The sequence below is a fragment of the Equus quagga genome, chromosome 8 (genome assembly GCF_021613505.1).
Source record: "Equus quagga isolate Etosha38 chromosome 8, UCLA_HA_Equagga_1.0, whole genome shotgun sequence".
NCBI lineage: Eukaryota > Metazoa > Chordata > Mammalia > Perissodactyla > Equidae > Equus > Equus quagga.
This window is the reverse complement of record NC_060274.1, coordinates 59,651,428-59,677,139: the sequence shown is the minus strand read 5'-3', so window position 1 is coordinate 59,677,139 and position 25,712 is coordinate 59,651,428. Positions and strand designations below refer to the sequence as shown.

The 25,712-nt window shown below is 38.1% G+C and overlaps 1 protein-coding gene across 1 annotated transcript in view; it reads right to left on the bottom strand.

The window, feature by feature from the left end:
* The window catches only part of CDK14 (cyclin dependent kinase 14), a 550,173-nt gene that overhangs the window by 306,968 nt on the left and 217,493 nt on the right, over positions 1-25,712 (bottom strand). The window contains exon 6 of the mRNA XM_046669616.1: positions 3,742-3,836. Coding sequence (XP_046525572.1) covers positions 3,742-3,836 — 95 coding nt within the window. The remainder of the gene's footprint in view (positions 1-3,741; positions 3,837-25,712) is intronic.

Sequence of the window (25,712 nt, the reverse complement as noted above, 5' to 3'; positions counted from 1 at the left end):
CGGCCCACACGCTACCTGATTGAGACATGAGCAACCTGGGCAGCCCATTTCCCAGGGTGCTCCCAACCTTGTAGCTTGCAGATCCTTATATCTGCACACGTTGAAACTATACAAGAATCTAAATTTCAGACATTTTAGGAGCTTTTCACAGTACTTAAGAGACAGCTTATACTAGCAATATTCTATTATCCACCAAATCACTTTAATAATCACCTCCGAAGTCATTTCCTCAAGTATTCTTTCACATCACTAACTTTTCATCCCTTTTTCATTAATCTGGCCCTCAGAAGGCTTTTATGTAACCTAAAATGCCCTTCGTGGGAATAATATACAGCAGCTAGGCATACAGTTCTTTTTTAAAGCAAAGAACAGAAATATATTTATACAGTGTGTACACTATCATAAATAAGGATCTTTCACTTTGTGGAATTCAAATTATATAGATACCTCCAAAAACCCTTGAACACTTAATTCTAAAGTCCAAAGGAAACATCCAATAGTACCTAATGGATCTTAAATTATTTCACTTTGCCTCCATATCTAGAGTTTTAATGGGCATGAGGTATGGTTTTGATGGGCATAATGTACTGATTTTTCTTACTTTGTTTAAATTACTTATTCCCCTCCTTCAAAAAAGTACTATTAATTACATGGAACCACAAAATCAAAATCAACATTTTTTAGAAAAGAACTTTTGTTAACAATTTTGAAATATGACAATATCATCATTAAGCTTAGGATATTGTAGATTAAAGTATTTGATATTGATTTTAGGGCTTACTAAATAACAAGGTCCTCTGTGTATGTGTGTGTACGCGTGTGTGTCTGTAAGTAGATCCCAGTGAAATACATGGGACAATATTGTAACTTACAAGTGTGCTTTATGGAAATTTAAAACACTTCATAATTAAAATAAAATTTTAAATGGCTATGTTTTAGACCAGTTTACAAAATTTATTTAAACTATAAAGCAGTTTAACTGTATTTAAGATTTAACTGCACGCAGGATCTTAAGTGCAGAATAGGAGAGGGCTGTGGAAAGAAAAAAGAAAGTTTTCTTTCCCTCTTCTGACCAAAGGCTCAACCTTAGCGAAGATGGAAAAATAAACAAGAGATACAATATTGCAATTAGGATACAGAGTAAGATGGGTCTGAGTCCACCTTACTACAAGACGCTGGAAACTCACTTAATCTCCCTAACCCTGAGGCTTCTCTTTTGTAAAGTGGTGATATTCATAGGTCCATAAGGCTATTGAGAGCATCAAAAGTGATAATGAAGGTACAGGCCCCAGCACAAAGCTCAATACATTTTAGTTGTTGGTCTTTAGTAATGTGCTCATACTTAAACATTCTTTCACCTCTCTTTCTGATCCCTCACTCATCATCCCAAGCCCACAGCGCCTCCTGTTTCCTACCCTATGCCCCTCATCAGATCTGCTCTAATTCCCAAGGCATTTCATGCTTTGAAATTACTATCGCCTTTCCATTGCTATGAAACATGCAAGAAAACAGTACGGTTTATTTCTGCTACATACTGGAGGAAAGCAATCTGATTAATCCATTAAAATATGTAAGAACCTTAATTTTTCTCGAGATATCGGCATACATACAAACAAGCAATGAAAAAGCAGTGTAAGAAAATAAAAACTTTAGGAAATATTCAGGAAGTTATTTTCATGCTGGGCAACTGCCACCTAGTCAGGCTAATGCTGACAAGGAGTCTACACCTTCCCCAGCCTAACCGAGACTTGTGAGATATTTCTACAGCCTGGAGCTCTTCTCCCCACCTTCCCCAACTCTGATTGCAGAGATTCACTGAAACATTTTACTTAAAAACAAACAAAAACTCAACAAACAAACCAGTTGTAGCAACACAAAAAAGCACAAAAAAGTGCTTCACCAGAGAGAGCAGAAGGATAGGAAATGAAAAGAACAGAAAAAGACAAAGAAAGATGGAAAAGAGGAAGGCAAAGAAACAATGGGAAAGCAAGGAAATAAACGTGGAGTGGAGAACTGAATGAAGAAGAGGCAAGGCACGGCAATCACAAGGCTTGAATGACACAGCTTGCCTCAGTCTCTACAAGGGAACGGATTAATCTATGTCTTAACTCCCCCAGAGAAGTTAGGAATGAAATGTTGCCTGAAGAGTACTGCATATGTCCATGCTATCATGTGATTGATTTAAAAGGACCTGGGATGTCTCCACAAGAACTGGGACCAGGGAAAATTTCACTCACACAAAGAAGAATGATTATCTAAAAATTAGTCTTAATTAGTCAGCAAATATTGCAGGACAGTCAGTTTCTTTCCTTTTACATGGCAACTCCCACAGAATATAAAATCATCAAATGACGTCTGATCTGATACGCACACATTTTTGCCCTCAAAAACATTTAATTTTCTTTTAAAATTTGGAGGATATATTTTCACATTATTTGTGTTAGTTTCTCTATCAATGTTACTAAATTTAGGGGCCAATCTATTTTTCTTCCTTTTAACTTCATTATCCAACTTCGGGGGGAGGGGAGAAGTACATTTTTGAAATCTCTTTCACACAAAACATTACAAAAGTTAGTCAAGTATACTGAGAAAAATCCAGGTTTAATTGAAATATTGCAAGTAGACACACTGGAAAATATGAAACCAAAATTCCAATTCTAAATCAGCTGAATACACTATTGACTCCAAAATCATCAATTAAACAAAAGAAATTATATTTGCATTGATGTATGAATGTGCATCCATTCTTGGTAGCATGTAATATATTCAACTGCTCAGCTCTAACTGTCCTTGTAGCCGTATTACCATATTATTCAAATGTATCTATCATTTATATGTAAATAGACATGATGAATGGCTTCTTCATAAGAACAATTTTCAAATGACAGACACAGGCAGACATTACTGAGATAAAAATGTTGCAAATACTCATTCTATTATATATTTTTAAGGAAAAATGGAAACTATTTCAAATTTTTAAAAAAGCAGTATGGTAATTACAAAATGGGACCTTAATACATTCACAATACCAACAGCTATTCTTCTCAATAAGTCTCCACCAATGTCATTTGTATCTTATAAATTACATGTTCTCAGATCCATCTGTGAAAATTGCGATGCTAATTATCATGGTTACATTTCTTGATTCCACAGTTAAATGCTGAAGTGGTGCTACACAAATACCATATGTTTTTCTAAGAGAAATGGAGAAAGATTAATTACGAGTTCAAGTCCAAGTCTTCTAGCAGTAATACTCTCAACACAATAAGATCATTACATTGTGTGCTATGCAAATTGGAAGTTCTAATTAATAGCCGAAATACCAACCAAGGGGGAAAACTCTGAAGTCTAAATTGTAAGTATCAGGCTTTCTTCCACAAAAAAAGTCTTAATAAGGATGCTTTTGAGAAAGCGTTACAAGTCCAAAGAAAAAACATTTTTATTGTCTGTGAACTTCCTTCTATGGAGTAATCACCATCATGCTGTTTAATCCTATTTTATAAACCTAAAAATTACAGTGTATCCTAGTAAGAAATAGGTTATAAATAGATAATATACCTGATGAAAATTCAACTTAACATTTTTCAGGGTTTTCCTTTAAGATACGTGTCATGCAAAATTAAATCATATGTTCTCAGATAAAATACTCACTTCAGTGTAGTAACCTAAAAACAAGACTCTGTGATAATACTATAAGAATTTTATTTATGTTTATAAAATATGAATTATCATTTTACTCACCACATATTCAAAGACAAGTGTCAATGTCTCCTTGGTGTGGATGATGTCATGAAGCAGCACTATGTTAGCATGTTTTAGTCCTTTTAACAGAGAAGCTGTAAAATAAAATGGACAAAGAGACAATTTACCTTGAGCAACAGTCAACTATTTCATTATCATTTTTGACACATTGTCAGATGAAATGTATCTATTTTTCAAGCCAATAACAATTCAGAGTCAACAGCAGAGGACCAAAGTGTTCATTTAGATTAAGCTTCTCCCAATTATTTCACATGTTGTTATTAATCTCTAGTTATACTCCATTATGGTCAGAGAACATACTTTGTATGATTTCAATTCTTTTAAATTCGTTAAGGTTTGTTTTATTACCCAGGATATGGTTTATCTTGGTGGATGTGCCACACTTAGGTAATATATATTCTGCGGATGTTGAGTGGAGAGTTCTATAAATGTTAATTAGAGCCTGTTGGTTGCTGGTGTCCTCGAGATCTTCTACATACTTGCTGATTTTCTGAATAGCGGTTTTTATCAATGACTCAGTCATGTGTCGCTTAACAATAGGGACACATTCTGAGGAATGTGTTGTTAGGTGATTTCATCATTGTGCAACCATCATAGAGTGTACTTACACACACCTAGATGGCATAGCCTACTACACACCTAGGTTACATGGTACTAATCGTGCGGAACCACCGTTGTTGCCCAAAACATCATTACATAGTGCATGACTGTATACACACTTAGGATTGCTATGTTTTCTTTGTGAGTTGGCCCCTTTTTCAACATAGAATGTGTCTCTTTTTCCCTAGTAATTTTCTTTGCTCTAAAGTGTGTTTTGTCTATTAATAAGCCACTCCAGCTTGCTTTTGATTAGTTTTTACGTGGTGTATCTTTTTACATCTTTTCTCTTTTAGCCTACCAATATCATTATATTTGAAGTGAGTTTCTTAAAGACAGCATATTGTTGGCTCATATGTTTTTTTTAATCCTTTCTCCCAGTCTCTCAGTTTTAACAGATATTTAGACCATTTACACTTAATGTAAATATTAATGTACTGGGTCACCTGTCATTTGAATCTATTTTCCCTTGGACACCTTGTAATTTAGTCATTTCTCACTTGATTTTGACTTTTCTTCTATAATTCTCAGAAGATAAGATAAAGAGACATACCCATGTTTTAGCACACTAAAAGAAAAAGCAAATCTAGATTAATGTTTCACTCAAATAAAATGGTATTTTAGATATGCAATCACCATGCAAAAGAGGCTATGCTGGCTAGTTCCCAGAGAAGGCAGAGATAAAGCATGTAGACTGTTAAGTTCTTGTATGACCTCAATGAATATGAGCTCCTGCTATTAGAGTTATTTTTATTGCTATGAATATCCATTGTCTTCCCCAGGCAAATCTGTTTCAGGACAGTATACTGTATCCTTAGTTCCAAGATAAACTTTAATAAGCACATAATTCACCCAAAGAAGGCCCTTCAGACCAAGAATTACTTGGTGTGGTTGGTTCTAACCCCAGAAGACAACAAGAAGTGTGTTCCCTCTAAAATGAATCAGCAGCATCAGTGTAGAGTCCAGGTCAGAGGAGTCTAAGCTAACTGCTGTGGGGAGGCCGTCTCCGTCGCCTCACAACATGTCTGCCATGGGCAAGTTAGCTTTCCATGCAAAAACCTTAGAGGTATAATAACTACAAATTTATTTTATCTGAGCTTTGTAAATTAGCATGCATGAGAAAATAATGATGAGAATTACAATAAAATCGCAGCACATGAACTTTGAAGAAACAACCACTACGTAGATTTATAGAGAGTTTAGTATTGTTAATTCCAATAATTTATAATCTTCCTTATTTTAATTATTCAACTAGCCCAGCAGCCTTAAACAATTAAAGCTTTATTAAATAGCTAGCTTTCTGACGTTAATCTGGGGACAAACCTCACATTTGCTCATTTTAAAAAGGACACTTACTCTAGCCTTCTGCACACTGCACACTGCCCTAGGCTTCTGAGGCAGACATCCTCAGAGACCAGTATTTCAAACCACGACAGGGTATTTGAAAACGATGGCAGGTATGGTGCTTCGCACCCAGCCCATGCAGGAAGGTATGTAGGTGAACGAATTAAGGACCTAATGAATATCATGTTGTATGAAAGGAGCCTGGCTTTGTGAGGCAACTTTTGGAAATATATAATATCACTTGTAATTTTGACCAATTTCATTTTTCAAGTTATCCCCTCAGTTTTTCAATTCAGTGATGATCCATCTTATCAGCAACAACTCCAAAAAGGTACTGAAGCTTACACTTCACTGAGAATCCCACTCTCTGAGGACCCATTGCCTTGGAATTTTTGTTCACTTTTTCCCATTATTGCCTTTCCTCTCTCACCACTTACACCTAAATTGTTTCTCATTTCTCAAAGCAAACTCTTCACACCCATCATTTCCCATTGCATTTTCCCTACAATTTCAGTAAACTTAAATCTCCGCTATCATTCACCATGGGAAAAAAATATTTTTTCCACACAGTAACCAATATTATAGAAAAAAATCATGTCTTTTTTTATATGATATTTCAACCATTTCTACATGAAGACTTAAAGCCTCTACATTTCATTCTAATAGGTCTCAATTATTACAGATTTTAGATTTCTAAATACATTTACATACACTTTAAAAGCACACTACTAGTTAAATAACTATTGATATCTATTTTTGAATGCAAGCCCTCTTTCTTTTGGGATTAACATAACGAATTCGTATTTGGAAAAAGAGAGTCACTAACTTCAAAGCTGATAGAAAAATGGCATTGAAGAGCAGAAAAGCATCTACAATATCTACCAACAACAGGGTAGGTGACAGACCTGACTATCTCAGAGGCTGCCAACACAGCAGCCACTGCTCCCAGCAAGGTGCCAGATACTGTAATTCCCGCTGTTATCAGGGCAAATGTGGCTTCCGGGCTGCCAAGTCAGTCCAGTGACTAACACCTACAAGTTCTAGAGCCAGGATGTCTTGCTTTTCAAGACAAACACTGTCAAAATAATCCTGCATGTAATCCTAATAACATCACAAATATACCACATTATTTTCTCAGCATTTACATGCAAAACAAATCCTGGAATACTAGCACTAATAATTCCAGCACGCTTGGTTTCCCCATAAATTTTAAGTAAACATATGGCAACATTTTAAATTCATTTCACCAGTGAGATTTGAAAAGGTACAATTGTACATGATGTAAATTACCCTTGTCATTAGGGTTGAGGGTGAAAATTCTCACAATAGTTTTAGGGCTGTGATGTTGAAACAATACAAAAACAGAAAAGCATCACTGCTCATAAAGGTAACTGCACCTCTGACAAAGTCCAAGCAGGACAGAAGGACACAGACAGTCCTCCCTGAGTCTGGTAGCAGGATTCGCATATCCACTCATCATCACTGGCCATATTGAGACCTTGGCCTCTCACTTTGAGAATAAACAGCTTAAATTTCCACTTTACTTGGAAGAGAGAAATTTCACGTAAAGTCCAATCTCATTATGATTAAAATAAAATTTTAGTTAATAGAAAAATTTAGAGTATGTTCGTTTTATCAGGTTCCCACTGTAGTGGTTATTTTAAAAAGCAGTGTTAAGAAAGAAAGAAAGGCAAAACCCTTCTTTAATATTTCAGATAGTTTTCTAGGTCATTATCTGACATCCTACTAGGAAAGGAGAGATCACGAATAAACACAACCCATCCTTGCTCATTCTCCCTTTAGCCTCTGGAAAGAAATAGTCCATTCACATTTTCCTCTCATCTTTTCAAGTGTTCTTTTTCAGTGGGGCGGCCTGGAGGGGCTGCTACCTGACTTTTCTAAAAGACAAAAATTACTACCCATTAAACCCAAGGAGCCAACCATATCTCAAGCCACAACCATAACAGACAAGAACTTTTTCTTCAAGTCCACAGCTAGATAGCTCCAAGACTGCCGAAATTCACTTTACACCAGAAATAGAAAAACTACTTACTTTCAATGAGAAGTTCTATCTCACTTGCCAGTGGATTCTGAATATTTTCACAGCTAAAATATTCTGAATGGGAAAATCTTGGAAGTGAACAAGAACAAAAATACACATAGGGAAAAGACACAATGCTTGTTTAGGGGGTGGCCCTGTGGCTGAGTGGTGGGTTCACGCACTCCGCTTCAGTGGCCCAGGGTTTCGCCAGTTCAGATCCTGGGCGTGGACATGGCACCACTCATCAGGCCACACTGAGGCAGCGTCCCACATGCTACAGCTAGAAGGACTAACAACTAAAAAGAAATATACAACCATATACTGGGGGGATTTGGAGAGAAAAAGGAAGGAGAAAAAAAAAGATCGGCAACAGACGTTAGCTCAGGCGCTAATCTTTAAAAAAAAAAATGCTTGTTTAACTGTGTGTGTGATGAGTAGATGGTCTAGACAGAGAAAAGAACATGTGTGTACCTTGAGAACTGATACACAGCTCCAGCCTAACTTGTGCACAGTTCTGTAAGGTGGGCCATCTACTTCAGTACATACCAGGAGAAATGCTGCGGTTCTACTCAGCTCTGGACCTTCCCCTTAATGATATCTAATATGATAAACACACACACACACAACCATAAACTAATAAATGAAAAAGTGAAAGAATCAGGTTAAAAAATGAAATTGTATCTTTGACTCCATTTTTGCTTTTTATACTTTATACACACATACCTACAAAGAGTGAACCCTGTGTTATGGGGAAAGAGGTCACAGCTAACTGAAAACACAAGGTTAAAACAAACGTGATGTCATATAATTTAATTTAGCTAAAGTCACATTCAGGATTTAGAGACATGATTTTTGCTCACGAGATGTCATCGAAGTATGGAAAGATAATACAACAGGTTAAAAATACTTCATAAATATCACATAAATTGTTTTCTACCCATCAAAAAGTCTCCTGTTTTCACTTGCTCCTTAGCTAAATTTTTCTATTTGGGGATGGATAAAATTCAGTCCCACTGGGTACTCCTCCTGCTCTGCTGGCCTCTTACTTTCCCCACCATCTCAGACCTGAAATGTGATATTGGAAATCACAGCCCCAACCATTGCCTATTGCCCGTTGCCATCGATACCTATTTATCCAACACTTTACCACCAGCAAAGAGCAGTCAGCTGGGGCTACTTCCTCACTGCAGCCTCACACGACCACATCGACTGTGCACTAAATCACTTCACAGAGCACATTCCTCTAAGAGTGCAGCTTAACCACAGGAAACTGCCACTATGGGACATTTTTGACCCACTATCACAGTAACCTCACATGGTCCAATCTAATAGATTTTCCATGATTCAAAGTAATTTTATCTGTTTCACAAATGCATTGTTATTCTTACCACTGTTAATATTCAAACCAGTTAATCTGCCGCCAAATGTCCAAGAATTGACTCTACGTAGAAAATAAAGTTAGGAAGAATCTACCTATCAAACTATGGTTATAGCTGAGGAGAAGAATATAGAAACAATCTAATTTTATACATATACCTCTCTATATCATTTGCATTGTTTATGATAAATATGTATTACTATTATGATAAAAAAGAGATATCTAGAGAAGTTATTACAAATAGATTGGCTAAAAAGAATTGAAATACCACTACAAAATACAAGGCAAACAGATATTTAACTACACAACTAATGCACAACTACGATGATGAACCATTATAACTGCAGTGTATTCTTTACTGCTAATCCCTCCTCACCAGAGCACTGGGGCAAATTCTTGCATTATGAAGGCTCTTTTCCCATCCCAGAACACTGCAGCTCCTGGATCAGCCTCTAATTTCTCTCATATCACATGTTAATCTAAAATGTTGAAACTGTTTCTTGTTTAAATAGTTACTTCCCTGCAGTAAGATTAATTTACTCACTGCAAAAGATTCCTAGTTTTATTGTCTCTAATATACTCCCAGTTGAACCTGTAAATGACCCACCAGCTGCTTTTCCATGCTCTAGCTACTCTTGTTGTTTGCCCCGGAAAGATCCATGCATACGCAGGTAGCACATGAACACTAGACACGTGGTTCTTCTCAAACATAAACATCTTGCTAGGAACTTCTGCAGAAATAAATCTTGCTAAGCAACAGGGGAGGGATAGCGGTAGGTATGCTCCATGTACTGTCTTTAGGCAGAAAAGAGACAATTTAGCAGCTGAGGATTACTGGAAGATTTGATAACAGAGGAGTTGTTTTTGTCTGGCTATAGAAACAAAGTTTAAAAATTGTTAGGTGGTGTGCTTTATTTGAACTATTTTGCACTTTATTACATGTAGGTTACACGTACAGTCTGTAAGAATACTACAAAGCATGCAATAAAAAAAATGTAGTTTGGCATCAAGCCCCTTATATCTTCTGGTTAAGAAGAATAAACATTTATATCATAATAGCTATTGCTGTTTGATGAGACTTAAATCAACCTCTCCTTACACAAATAGCTATTATTGTATTTTTTACAAAAATAAAGATAAACGTAAAGCCAGGAAATATGTTCTTTGCATAGCTGCAAGTACCAGCACCTGAGGGCCTACAGATATGACACTTGACTTTGCAAGAAGCCAGTCAAGTGTAGGAGGCCTGTCAGATTCCTCCATAAAGCAAGGTAATTTTGCAGCATATTTCCAGACACAGGAGACTCCATTCCCCTTTGTCAGGAAGTAGGCTGTTCATGTCATCACAACCACAGCCACAAGCCCACCATGAGGTGCTTCTCAAAGTGTGGTCCTTCAACCATTTACATCAAGGTCAAGTGATGTGCCTGAATCAATGCAAACTCATTAGGTCCTACCTGAAACCTGCCAAGTCCAAATCAATGGAGATGGGACCCAAAAATTATCCAACAAGGGCCAGTCCAGTGAGGCAGCAGTTAAGTTCGCACATTCCACTTTGGCAGCCCAGGGTTCATCAGTTCGAATCCTAGTCCCGGGTGTGGACCTATGTACTGCTTTTCAAGCACTGCCGTGGCAGGCGTCCCACATATATAGTAGAGGAAGATGGGCACATATGTTAGCTCAGGGCCAGTCTTCCTCAGCAAAAAAAACAGAGGAAGATTGGTGGCACATGTTAGCTCAGGGCTAATCTTCCTCAAAAAAAGAAAGAAAGAAAGAATCATCCAACAAATATTTATTTAACATGTATTATGTGCCAATCACTAAGCATAGTGGAAACACAGACAAAACTCTTGTCCCCAGGAAGCTTATATTCTATATTTTGTCTGAGCTTTCAATTCACTGCTTATGCATCCTAAAGTTTGAAAAGCATTTTTATGCTATTGATATGGAGGAATCGGTAGCATGTTAAGGCTGTGTGTGTGTGTTTATGAACTTACATTTCTACTCACTGCTCCACAAGCGAATCAATAGAAACAGCAGCTCAATCAATCAGTTCATCTATCTCTAGTCTCACTCTCTCTCATACACATTTGTGTGCACACACACACACACACACACACAGCCATTGAGAGAGATTCCACTGAAAGATATAAAGTCTTGAGCCAGAAGGCAAATTTTCAATATTCTGAAAATTTTATGGTATTGTGATGTGTGTGGTGCTTTTCCTGTTCAGTTCAAAAACCCAACAAAAGTCAGCTCAAAAAGTTTTTCACCGCAACTAATATATACAACTATGTACTGAGGGGATCTGGGGAGAAAAAGCAGGAAAAAAAAGTTTTTCAGTATGAATAAAATGTTGATAAGTTCATGAATATATAGCCTTTTCAATCCTATAACAATTTCTAAAATCTGTGAAAGAGTAAGATTTTATGTAAAACATTTGCAAGAAGCACTGTATCAGAACCAGAGCTTGATAAACACATTGAGAAGGTAGGTCTAGAGATACTGTAGCCAGATTAGGAGGACAGAAGGAAGAAAAGTAAAAGACCATAAAAAAATGAATAAAAATTTTGGTTAGTGTTAATTCTTACCTTTGAAAATTCCCTGAATTAAAATTTCAAACATACAGCTACTTCATTTGACTGAATAACAAAATCAAAGCTATAAAAATGACAAATTACGGCATAATTCAGTGGAAAGTGCACAGTCCCAGAGCCCTGTGTTTTTCACAGCATCAGTTAACCTTCAGGCAGTCATTCACCTTCAGTCTTATCTCCCCATGACAAAACTCAGTAAACTGTCCCTAAGCCTGGACAAGGCCTGGAAATCCTTCATGCTGTCTCTAATCAGTGATGGCCCTGGTAGGAACCCAAGTTCATCCCAGCCCTGAGTGAGTTCTGTCACTAATACACTGCATCCCAATTTGCCCCTCTCCCACCAGTGTTCTTTCTTCCTGTCAGTGTCTGGTGATGCTCAACTGCTGATGACACAATGATTGGCACACTCTATCACTCAAATGTTCAAGAGTTTCACAAGATATTTAATCTAAGAAAAGCAATTAAGGATTTAGTCAAGGATTGCCTTCTAACTGTGTGGTAGCAGGACTGGCAAGCCCATCTCCAAGTGCTCTCATTTCTCTTCTGCTTCACATTCTTCCAGCCACTGCATTTGAAGGAGACCATTCTATATTTGGAAATACACAAAAGCAAGATAGGAAAACAAATATACCTATAAATGGTAGAGTCACTTATCTCCACTGTTCAGTATTCAGAAGCCTATGATGGTAAAAATAAAAGTGTTCATGTAAGGTTACATGGCCAAAATGTTATTTAATGAGTTTGGGGAGAGGCTCCTCCTAATCTTTTCTGAAAATAAGGACTTTCTAATCTCCTTGACACTAGAGAAGTCACTTCAATACAAAAATAGTAAGAATAAATTTTAAAATTGTTATTAGAGTCTCATTTTCTTTAAAGTCATTGTCTACTTGTCAGAAACTGGTAACACCTTACAAGTGCTAGATTTCATGCAATGTGTTAGACAATTGCTTGAGATGAAATAGTTATGCACTATGATAACTCCATGAGTAAAGTAAAAGATAAGTTGTACATTATATATTTTATGTTTCTAAGCTAGAAAAGTACCTTCAGGTTGCCATGGTAGTTAAAAAAACAAACAACAATAACAAAAAACAGCCATTCAAGAAAATGACAACGGGGAAAAAATGTTTCTCTGCCACAGTCTCAAATTTTGCAGAAATTTTCCACCTCTATCTCCACCACTACCAACCAGGGGGATTGGGGGAAGGTTAATTTGATCACGCTCATCTAGGTAGAAAACTGTCTGACTCCTGACACTTTGAGCCTCAAACATCACGACCATGGAGGGGCTTTTCTTAGCATCTCTGCAAGGTACACTCGTGACTGGTACTGACAACAGCTCTTGCTCACACAACCTGGCTTTCCATGTAAGAAGGCAGCTCATGAGAACGATGGCAAACACCCACCTGTCATGAGCATTATCACCATTTTCCCAAATGTACTGTACCTCCCATTGACCCACATTTCCTTTTCTAATAAAATTTCATATTGTTTGATATATATTATACACACATAAACATACGTGTAAAATCTTAGTGCACTAAATACACCTATGATTTGACTTATACAAATGGTGATGACTCATCACGCACAGCTGAAACAGTCCTCATAGAACTGTACAGTTGAGTGTCACCTTCAAGAGCATCTTATCCAACCCTTCATTTGACAAGTGAGGAGACTAAAATATACAGAAGTTTGGCCACAGGTCTCAAACCCTGCCGTCCTGACTCCTGCTACAGTATAATTCTGTATCTGTAATCAAAATAAGCATTGTCTGCTTCTCTCTTTGTCCTGGTTTTCTTGTCTTCATTCCCAGTGTTTTGCTGTGATCTTGCTTTCCCTCTATCTTTGTATCTTTCCAGGCATTGATGGCAGAGAAACCTGAAGCTAAGAAGACTAGAAGGGCATGAGATGTGTCAAATATATCTGTGCAACTGTTCACTTGCAGCATCCCCACCTAGACTAAAGAGGTTTAAAAACTAGTAATGAGTAAAGGAGAGAGAGAAAGGAAAAAGTGCTGTTGGAATCGGCTTTTTAAAATTGCCTTTATCTGATCAAATCACTTCTCTTCCTAGAACCTTTCAATAGCTGCTTAACAGGACGTACAAGGATCTGCACATAGCACTCTTGATGGCACTCTCCCCTCTGCTCCCCTGACTCCCTGCCACACTTTGATCTTTCAGCCATATGGAGCTTCCTGCTGATCTCCAACTCACCATGTCCTCTCAGACCTCTGGGATGTCATCCCTTCTGTTACCTCTTCCCCAGCCTCTGAGCCTTACCAATTCCTACCATTTCTTCAGATCTTAACTTAGCTATCATTTCCTTTGGAAGCCTCTACTGACACCCAAGGATCAAGTTAGGACCATTTTCTATCAGTCCCTCATCTCTGCGAGTTGTCCTGTTCTGGTGCTATAACGACCCGATGACCTATCGCCGCCTGTCTATATCCCCCACTTACTCATTATTTGCTCTTACCCCTGCTGTGCTCATAGCACTCAATTCACTGGTGAGTTTACAGACGATCCCTATTAAGTACTGACTGAATAATGCATTTGTGAACAAGAAAAAGAAAATCCTGAAATAATCTTCTATAAGTCACCATAAGCAGCGCAGTTCCTAGTATTGTACTCCGCTGTAGATTGGTTATCTTATTACAATGTGTTTAGTTCAGCTTGGATATGATGATCAAAATAAGTCCACTCTCATTTTTGTAATAACTGACAGACACACTGAGGCTATATATTTCACTGAATTTTAAAAAGAAGCAAAGAAACGTCCTAGAGGATGTCATTAGGAGTTTTCCCATCATAAGTAGGGGAAATGCTATATACTAATATAATAACTTTCCACTCATATTTCAGATTACGGAAAGATGGTAAGAGATTTGTTTGAAAGTATAATTTACTTCTAAAATCTCATGTTAGAAATGAAAATTACATCCTAACATTTTACCTAGCAAGAGACAAGCTCACAAACAATAATGCAGTATCAACGAGAAAAGGACAAAGATGTTCTAACCCACACGTGGTTTGAATCCAACCCACAGACTTGGTTTGCTTGCCTTGTGCAATGTTTCAGAAATTTTATTACATATTTAAAACTCATAGGATTTCACATAAGGTACACAACTTTGGTTTTTCTAGAAAAATCAGACGTGGGTAAAAGTTGTGTGGGTGGAGCTACACAACTGGCCCCTTTTGCAAGACATTACTGCTATGGTTCCTCACCCTCCTCATCCCCCAGGGTGGCAGAGGCTTGTATAGCCTGTCTTTGGATGGACCTCTAAGTCTGTGATCTCTGAATTAATACTTGAGGGTCATGTTTAAAGTCCAACACCACTTTGATTGTATAAGCTAAAGTAATAATTATGGAGAAACTGGAAGTAGCCAATTCAAAGTGGATTTTGTGAGGCTCACAAACTGATAAACAAAAGTAAGAAAGGGGACTAGAAGAGAACAAGGAAGAAGTTGTTATTACAGGAAGATCACCATTCTTAACCAAAGAAGAATAAACAGAAATGAAATTATAACTATTTCAAATTGTTCATCTCAAAGCCCCAGCGAGACCCACCAGGTAAAATAGGAGACCCTTAGAGTAACTAGCACAGGAGCTTTTTTCTACGTCATTGACTGACAGACCTAAACAGACCATGCAGGACATTTAGTCCAACTGATGCACTTTTTCAGATAAGAATATGTGGCCCAGAGAGATCGTCAAGAGTCATAGAGTTTGATACATCGCTTTCCCTTTCCAGCCCTCTGTTTCTCCAATTCATTCTCAGAGACTCAGAAAAAAATGTCAGGTAGACATTAAATATCTGATATTTACACCCTAGGAAAATGAGAAATAAAGAAACAAAATGGACTTATTCGAGGTAGCACTTATTCAACGTAGACTTACTCAAGGCCTTGGTAGCTAAAGGCCACGCTGGGCCAAGAGCCAGGACTGTGATTCCCAAACCATTATGCTATCCTTCTACCTGTAACTGCAGAGTTTTAAGTCTGAGAAAACTACAGGCAAGGAGTCTGATGGCCTGACGGATCCCACCCCACAACACACACAGAAGGACTGAACGGGGAGGACGGCCATCACCAGAGAGGAAACCCAAAGACCGAAACTCAGAGCAAATTAATCCAAATAGTATTTAATACTGACAAGCAGGTAAGGAAATAAATACACTCATATACTATTTGAGGCCAGATGCTATTGAGGTGGGAGGGGAGATCTGTCAATGTCTATCAAAAATTAAAAGATTTGTCATAGCTCTTGAACCAACTTTTCTCCTGGGAATTTATAGACATAGATGCAGAAATAAGCAAAGATACATTAATAAGAATGTTCTCTTCAATGTTCTTTATAAACAGTGAAAAATTTGAAATAATCTAAACTGCCTGTTTATTGTGTTCTGGCTAAATAAAACACAGCACATTCATATAACAAAAAACTTGTTTAGCCATTAAAAAGAATGCAATAGTGGCCAGCCCAATGGCAGAGCGGTTAAGTTCACACGTTCCACTTTGGCAGCCCAGGGTTCGCTGGTCCAGATCCCAGGTGCAGACCTACACACTACTTGTCAAGCCATGCTGTCACAGGCATCCCACATAAAAAGTAGACGAAGATGGGCACGGACGTTAGCTCAGGGCCAGTCTTCCTCAGCAAAAAAGAGGAGGATTGGCGACACGTTAGCTCAGGGCTAATCTTCCTCAAAAAAAAAAAAGAAGGCAATAGTTCTACTGTAAGTACTAATATCAAAACACATCTAAGATATATTTAGTAGGGGAACAAAGCATCAAATTGAAAGCAGGATGTATTTAAAATGGAAGTTGGAGAGGGTGGATATACTCCAGAAGCTCTGAACAGAGGAGACCTGTGCGGAATGACACTGGGCTCAGGGGACGAAGTGCGGGTGGAGTGGTAGTTTACTTTTTATCTTATACTCATTATTTAGTTTAATGTTTTTTACCTAGATCATCTGTTATTTTATATTATAAATGTACCTAAAAAATTTAATGAAAAAATATTTTCAAAATCCCTTTGTTCTCTACTCTCTTCTTAGGCAGGTATCTATTAAACAAATAACTTATTTTTTCATTCAACCAACATTTCTTGAATGCCTGTGATCTGTTTGTGGTTAGCTAACTAGGAGATGTGGAAAGGCACAGTAAGTACTGGAAGACTTTTAAGATTTTATTCCTCTCACAATACAAGCAAAAATCATAGTACGTGCAGGTTAGCCGTGGAGCGGAGAAGCCTGCAAGAGCAGCCCCATACTGCTGGGTGTGACCTGCCTAGAGAAATGTCTTGATAAGCACCATTACCAGCTCTGCCTCCCTAAGGAGAATAAAGCAATTGAACCGAAAATAATAAGTATCCTTGCTACCTCCTCCCTGCCTCCCACAAAAAGTCTTCTGATGGAGTCTTGGAAGGAAAGAAATAGGTTCTCCTTGCCCCTCCTCCATTCGTATGTAACAGCTTTGGGAAAATGGACCAGCCAGAAAGGAAACTGCTCCTGACAAGGGTAAGGAGAGGGAAGAGGGGCAAATGGCAGGGCAGGAGTCTATGGAGAGGCTGAGCCCCAACGTGAGACTGCCAGGTGCCATTTTGGTTATTCAGATGATGCTCCTTTCTTTCCCAATGAATCACCTCATAAAACCAAGGCAAGCAATGGACCCACAACCCAGTGCTGACTGATCACGCCCACAGCTGGCCACACGTATCCTTTGTCCAGATCACTGTCCTAACCTACCCTGGAGGAGGGGCCTGCACAACTGATGTGTTTGTATCTTTTTCCTCTTTTCCTGCTACTTTGATAAATAAAAAGATTTCTTTGCCCTATTTTAGCATGTGAGGTACTGCTCAGTTTTATGGAAATGTGCAGGTGAGCTACCTTTGGCAAACTGAGATGGCCTCCTACAAACATTCCTGGAGCTAGTCTAGAGAATGATCAAAACAGCACAAACTGTGGAAACTCAAACAAGAATCTTACCTAGATCCTCACTTTAAGCAAAACTTCTACTCTTAAGTGGATGAGAAGAGACACACAAAGAACTTTACTAGCACAGACTGATAAAAGTGCCACGAGAGACTAACAGGTGAACAACTGAAATACTAAGAATGAAGAGGAAGGAGAGAGAACTCCTGCCTGGAGCACAGTGTGGAATCTTTCAATACGGGTGTCATTCGAGTTGCTCTAGAAAAACCTGTGGATGTGCTACAATGAGAGGGCGCAGTCTAAGCTCAAGGAACTCGAGTGCAGGGAAAGGACAAGAGTGAGAAATGAGGAAACATTACCTAGTTTATTTTGGCTGAAAAGCAAAATGTCTAAAGGGAAGTAACGGGCACACAGCTAGAGACAAAGGTTTGGGGCCCCACTGCTCAGGTTCTTACGGAGTTTGATTATCATTATATACAAAAAAGAGGGGGAGGATAAACAGGACCTGCACTTCTAGAAGAGCCACCCAGCAGTAACAGATAGAACGGATTGCTGTCCAAAAAGAGAGAGTCCTTTCACAAACAACTACCAACCTGAATGTACTATTCTAGCGACAACTTGACAGGACAGGTATTAACGGATAGAAACCAGATTACTAACTGCCATCCTAGCTCAGTGACACAATAGTGTCACCAAAGGGGAAAAAGACAATTCTCAATTTATTTTTCCAGAAAAATTCATATAAGTATTATATTAACTGAAATGAAACGTACATGTCTAATAAAAGTTTGGCATTGAGGGGTGTCTGTTACTCGTCATATAAATAATATAATTTACTACAAGTCTTATAACAAGGTTTGTTGGGAATATATTCACATGAATGGCACCAGAAAAGAGAGCCAGCAAAAACAGTCTCTGCTTGTCTACACGTTGGACATTTGAAATTGGACATTTATTTTCTGCTAGTTTTAAGTTACCACTTCATTTTGAAGAAAAATGGATTACAAAAGGGTTTCAAATAAGGAGCTAACTCAATTTTCTGGTGGAAATTTCCCCTAGAAAATTATGTTTCCAATTAATGATTTTAAAAGATGAAGAGTAAACAAATTTTTTAAAACAAGTGGGATAAAAACACTGATATCCAAAAATGTTTAACCAGATTTACATAATGTAATTTCTATCATTTAAATAGCTTCAGAAATATAGATGTGGTTTTAAAGCTCAGAGATATATGCAATGCAAAACTTGCTTATAAAATGTAAAGAGAACTCCATTCATTCATTCAATAAATGTTTATTGAGCGACTACTTATGTGAGAGGCACTGTGCTAGGCACTGGAGACACAGCAGAGGACAAAAGACAAAAATAAGTAAAAATTCTGCCCTCATGATACTTATATCTCAGTGGGGATAGATAACCAAAAAAAGAAAAGAAAAGAAAAGAAAAAAAGGGAAGGTGTAAAATACATAGTTTATTGGATGTGATAAGCATTAAGGAGAAAAATAAAGGACTTCCGTGCTTGAGGTTTCTCTCTCTTTCCTTGTTGGATATGAACAAGGGAGGATTTAGCCACAAGCTGTCATCTGTGCCTGACCTAAGACTTGCCATTTTAGAATGAAGCCAATGCTAAGGAGAGAGCTGCACAGAGATGGGGGGGGGGGGGGGGTTGTTTACCACACAGCATCTGGAGCCCCACCTTTCCTCTGGACTTCTAATTTGTGAGATAATATATTTTCTTTTCATTTAAACCATTTGAGTGAAGGTCGTTTGTGACTTGCAGTTGATAGCATCCTGACAGCTAAATGGCACTGAGACTTTTTTATCCATCATTTGTTGACTTCAGAGAGGGTTAAGATCACACAAAGCACAGTCCAGAGCTTAGAAATGGAACCTGATCGCCATTCCTACCATCTCTTTGAAAATTTGTGGAGACGGAATATGAACATAAGCCAGAAAACAGAAAATTTTCTATCTAGAAGTTCTGAAAAGATAACTTAGCTTCATCCTTCATTTTCAGAGGAGAGATCAAAACGCAGCACAGGAATTTAGAATCCTCACCTCCTATCTCTAAGACCAGTGCTCTTTTCACCATCTGTTCTAGATGAACACAATGTGAGCTGAAAGGGAGCTTTCAGATCATTTAGACGAAATCCCTCATTTTGAAGATTATAGTTTGAGATCCTGGGAAGTTAAATTCCTTGGCCAAGGTCAGGATTTTTCAAAAGCAGATTTGAAACTCACCTCTCCAACCATCCAATCCTAACTACATTTCCGCAGGCTGACTCCTTCCAGGCTCTTGGATTAACTGCCTATGCAATTAGCAAGTAAAGTGCTTTTCTAATTTTTCAAAATCTTTCTGGCTGAACTTGCAGAGCCTGTTACTGCTGTGTTCCTCTATTATAAGACTGTTGTTAAGGGTACTCCAAGGCGCAACAGGAATTTTTTTCAAAATCCATTACATTTTAAACTACAAATCAAAATCATAATTTGGTAGCTCTGTGAAAATAGGAGAGAAACTCTTACCTTTTCCTTAGTAAAAGTTTTCAAGATGCCATATCAATAGAATATTAGCAATGGGATACAGTTCAGCAAAAATTACACTATCCTATATACATCATAGTCAAAAACTTCATTACCTGAGGCAGAAATAATACAAGAGTCATCCAGATTCATTCCAGGCTATTGGATCCCTCTACACTACGCCTTTACAAGGATTTTCCTCCCTTATTCAGGAAGTGGGCTTTGGATTCCAGACCAGAGAGCTCCCCAGAGGCTGCTCCTGGCTCTCTCATGCACAGGGGAACTCTCTTCAGTTCCAGGGAACTGGGCCTCTGCTTCAGGCAGCCTTGCCACAGAGCTGAGTCCAAAAGGATCCCCTGCCACCATCCTAGCACTAAAGAGACCAGAGCTTCAGTCACTTTCACAGCCAGGATGCTTTTCATTCAAGAATATGATTAGATATGTTGTTTTTCCTAACAAACATTATGCTTAAAATTCAGAGCTGTACAAATATCTCTCATATATACAAGTTCAACCTACCGAGATGGAGATAGTTAATGTCCATGGGCTTAAGAATACTGTATCACCATCAATTAAGATAGTTAATGTCCAGGGGCTTAAGAATACTGTATCACCATCAATTAATGTTAATGAATAAAATAATCAAGTCATTAATCAATTTTCTGATAAAGTTGAAAAACTAATCTAAAAATATCAAGATAAATCACTAGTTTTAAAATTTAAATTTGCATCTCTCTGTGTATGACAAGTATATATGACTTACGTTAAACTATAAGTATGGACTTTTCGAAGGAAAAAAGGACTGAGACCAATGATTAGTGAGCTGAAATATAGGGCTAAAAGAGAAATGGCATTATTTGGTGACAATTTTTGGTTTACAACAAATTCATATGACTTCTAACCAAACATCAGAAGCTCCTTAATAAAGAAGATGTGAATTTAAGGAGCTACTACAATTTCTCTCTACTTAAAACAAGCAAACTGAATAATTAACAGCAGAACACTCCTTAAAGTACAATAATAATGCCCTGGTCTCAATAAAACCAAATGGGAAAATTACCATTGCCGTGCAAATCTCTCCAACAAAAGCAACATTAGCAATAAGGCTATTTGGTCTTCCCATGAAAGATCTGCATTGTGACTCAACAAATGCCACGACCCTTCTTCTCTCAGACCCTCATCCAACTCAGACACTAACAGAGGGATTAACAAATTTTACAAAGTAGGATTCTAGATCCTAACCATTATCTTCTGGTTAGAAGAGTGCTCAGTACTAGCCACTTGTTAACCATGATACCAACTTATGCAACAAAAAGGGCCAATTGTGTCTGTAAGTGTATGTGTGCACATGTACGGATGCACAGAGAGGTGTGTAACTGCCAGATTGTGTCTAACACACTCTGGACCTTGTGAAAGAAAGATATATTTTTGTTCCAAAGGTCCTTTTTGGCAGCTGCCGCTTTCTCCAATCTGTGCCACTTGTTTCTAACCCCCTTCCTTTCTGCCTTCGTTTTCCTAACTTGTATTACCAAATTATTTTCTGGTGCACACTCCCACTCCTTTTTTCAAACAGCTCAGTATTAAGTGAACACTTCCTGCCTTAAGCTGGCCTTTTCAAATCTTTCACAAAGCCTTCACCTGAGTGGCACATGGCACTAAATACTTGTGGGGATCGTTAGACAAGAAGAAGGAAAATGAAGTCAGATGCCTAACATTATTGCCAAAATGTCAGACGATAGTTTCATAGGATCAAAATGACATCTTGTGGGAAGATACATAAAATAATGTGTTAAATTTGGCTAGTCCATAACATAATAAGAATAATCACTATAATAAGTCAAAAGAACACAGTCGGGGGGCTGGCCCCGTGGCTGAGTGGTTAAGTTCGCGCGCTCTGCTGCAGGCGGCCCAGTGTTTCGTCAGTTCGAATCTTGGGCGCGGACATGGCACTGCTCATCAGACCACGCTGAGGCAGCGTCCCACATGCCACAACTAGAAGAACCCACAACGAAGAATACACAACTATGTACCGGGGGGCTTTGGGGAGAAAAAGGAAAAAATAAAATCTTTAAAAGAAAAAAAAAAAGAACACAGTCGGGTAGATCTGAATTTTAGGCCTGGTCTCGGCTATCTTGTGACTGTGCTCAGGTTCTTCCTCATTCTTAACATGAGGATGACAACATCGATCGACATCACAAGGACACTACAAAGGCTGCTTGAGGACATAGCAACACCTAGCACAGTGCCCAGCACACAGGCGGCACTCCATAAAGTTAGCTTCCTCCTTTTCGTGAGCAGGTGATTGTAACTAGTAGGATATGAGAAGTAAGCATCCTCTATTAACCACAGTCCTTCTGCTAATCTTCCCAGCTCCCTTTGTTCCACTGAGGAAAGCTGATAGCTGGTGTGCACAGTGAAAATACCATTACTCCACCAGAAACTTCACACTAAGTACTACTGGAGGTGAATTTCCATAACAGAGACAACTAACCAACATGCTCAGTTACCATCAAAAATTTAACAAGACTCTATACTACTTTTACTTTTAAATAATAGACAATTTTTTAGAGCAGTTTTAGGTTTATAGAAAAATTGAGCAGAAAGTTCAGAGGGTTCCCATATACCCTGTCTTCTCCCCCTTCCCACAGTTTCTATCATTAATGCCTTACATTAGTGTGCTACATTTGTTACAACTGATGAACTACTATTGATCATTACTATTAATTAAAGTCCGTAGATCACGTTCACTGTTTGTGTTGCACATTCTTTGGGTTTTGACAAATATGTCCCCCATTACAATATCACACAGAATAGTTTAACTACCCCCTAAAAATCCCTTGTGACTTTTGTTTCTAAGTAGGAATGTGTATTACTCTGATTATAAGAGTAAAATACATTCACTGCAAAAAAAATTTTTAACAATTTTAAAAGATAAAAAGCAAAAAGATCCATTATAATCCCAGCTGGTAGATAATCACAGTTTGGTGCATTTTTTCCCTTTTTTACTATACATATGTTACCATATTCATACGTAGTTATGTGTGTATGTGTCTTCTCGTGCATCTTTTCTTTATTCATTTGCATTTTAATTTCAATACACATAGTGTCAACGAAAAGCTAAAGAAAAATCCCTCAGAATTTCTACAAATGTAGTATGGTTAAACTTCTCAACGAAGATAAGTTGTAGCTCTTCAGCACATGAGAATCCATTTCTTAAGTCGTCTGACTCAGTTTGAATTCATACAAGTCTTCAGAGCTTTGTATTGTCCTAACTTGAATTTAGGCCACAAGTTTCCCTTTTGTTTCCAATTCCTCACTCAGCAGCCCTACCCCAGCACAGCATGGAATGGGAGAGACCACAGTTAAAAGACAAGGAATTATTTTAATTCCTGTTCTCCCTGCCTACCTAAGTCTTAATATATCAAAAGGAGCTTTAGAATTAATTTTAGGAGAATGTCCTGTTCTGCTTGTTCCGCTGGATCCTTCTGGCAAATCACCGAAGCTTTAAAGAAAACTAAAAGCCTTCTTATATTTTTATTTTTAAGGATCATGAACTTTCCCAACTTTATAGTTCAAACGACAAGTAAGACTTCAGCTCTGGTCATCCGCTGGTTCTTAAAGTCCCTCTGCCAATCTCCCCAATGGGGATAAGCATGCCGCTATCATTTTCACTCATTTAAAATAAAATGGGGCTTTGAAAGGAAGATAGGGAGTTGCTAGACCAGAAAAGATAGGAGGAAAAAACATCTTGGTTTTTGAAAGGCTGACAGCTTCCAGTGACAGTGACAAGGTAATAAGACAGCCAGTCCTTCTTGGAAAGAAAATAGATGTAGTCTGTCCTCTGAAGCAAGTTATTTCCAGCCTTTCATCCACCTATCCAAAAATTTGAATGACAGTCATCTCAACTCTCACTCTTCATTCTTTTTATATCTTTCCAGATGTCTACATAGTAGGCATACGATAAATGTAGGTTGCATTGAAGTGAACATCCCAGCAAGCAAACATGTGTGTCAGTACAGAAAAGAGGAATGAAGAATCACCATAATGCTAAGAAACAATTTCAAAAACAGAAAAAAATCACTATTCACAAGCGTTGGATAAAACATTCCACTTTGATTCTGAATGAAAACCATGCATGAAACTCTATTGTCTGTAATAAATTACATTTCAGTAAAACCAATGGTTTATGCTAGATAAGTGAAAGTAAACACAGCATTCAGTGATGCTATTTGGAAGAAGTTTGAAAGATGACCAGAAAACACAACTATTCGTCTTTTACATCTAATATGTGGTTTCTACAAGACTTTTCTAAGACTCATGAGGCAGAAATTTGCCATTCATTTCTGAATCCTGAGAAACACATCGCAGCAAGCAGAGATCATTAAAGTACTGCATCCTAGGGAAAAGAACAGATGGGGTGGGAGGAAGCAAGCAAATGGGCTTCCCTGCTTACAATCTTTGTCGCTAGAAAGCCATCTTGCTGTGGATTCCAACACACTGGAACAGCAAGACTATTCATGTGGCTAATGAACTTCTTCGTAGGGAGGCAAGGGGCATAAGCATAGTGGGCAAAGGCACAGGGTTAGAACTCTGGAGACCGAGCTATAGTTTCCATTCTACCATATTAGTTATGTACCCTTGGGTAAGTCAATTAACCTCTGGGACTTGATTTATTTCCTCACTTCTTAAATGAATGGGTGGGACAAGATCTCAAGATTTTTTTCACCCAAACTTTCTACTAAACTTTCTCACTTGACCACCAGCATATCCACCACAGCCAAGGGAATTTAGATCAGTGTACGTTTTTTAATTTGTATTATGGAAACAACAGACACATGATACATGTTTTTTCAAACAACACATGCTTTCCCCTCCCTACTACAATTCTGATATGCAACCTCCTAAATACTTGAAAATCACTACACTAAAAGACGTTCAATATGCTTCCTACACTGTTTTTGAATCTGTAAATGTAAGGTTCACCCTACAAAACCCACCCATACCTTCACACCAGGGATGGTGTCCACACATCCCTCTGAATCTGTCTGCCCAACTACCATGCCCCGGACAAGCATGAACCAAAAAAGGCAGAATCCCACAGCAAAATTCAAAGGAGGACAGGCTCTTTGGGCTTCTAAATCTATTTCTGATACTCTAGTCATGCTCCTCTGGGCCCAACATGACTTTCTCCCCTACAGAGATGACACATGCAACCTTTGACTATAAAACCAGAGGGCAACAGAAAGACAGGGGCTTTTATGGGAGAGTGGCAGTTGGCTCATCTCTAGCTCCCTCTGGGTAATCTGTAATAACTCTGAGACCATATTCTAACATACTAAGCTTATTATTCTGCAGTCTAGAATTTTATTTCATTTGTAAATATTACTAAAAAAATATTTTTGCTGAAATGTAGCATATCTGAAAACAAACTCTCCATGGCATGGAGACTTTCTCTCACATAAACCGTGCACTTGATCACAGCGCCCAGGAAGAATCATTGCTCTATAGTCCATAGGACTAAGGAAAAATGGCTTCAGC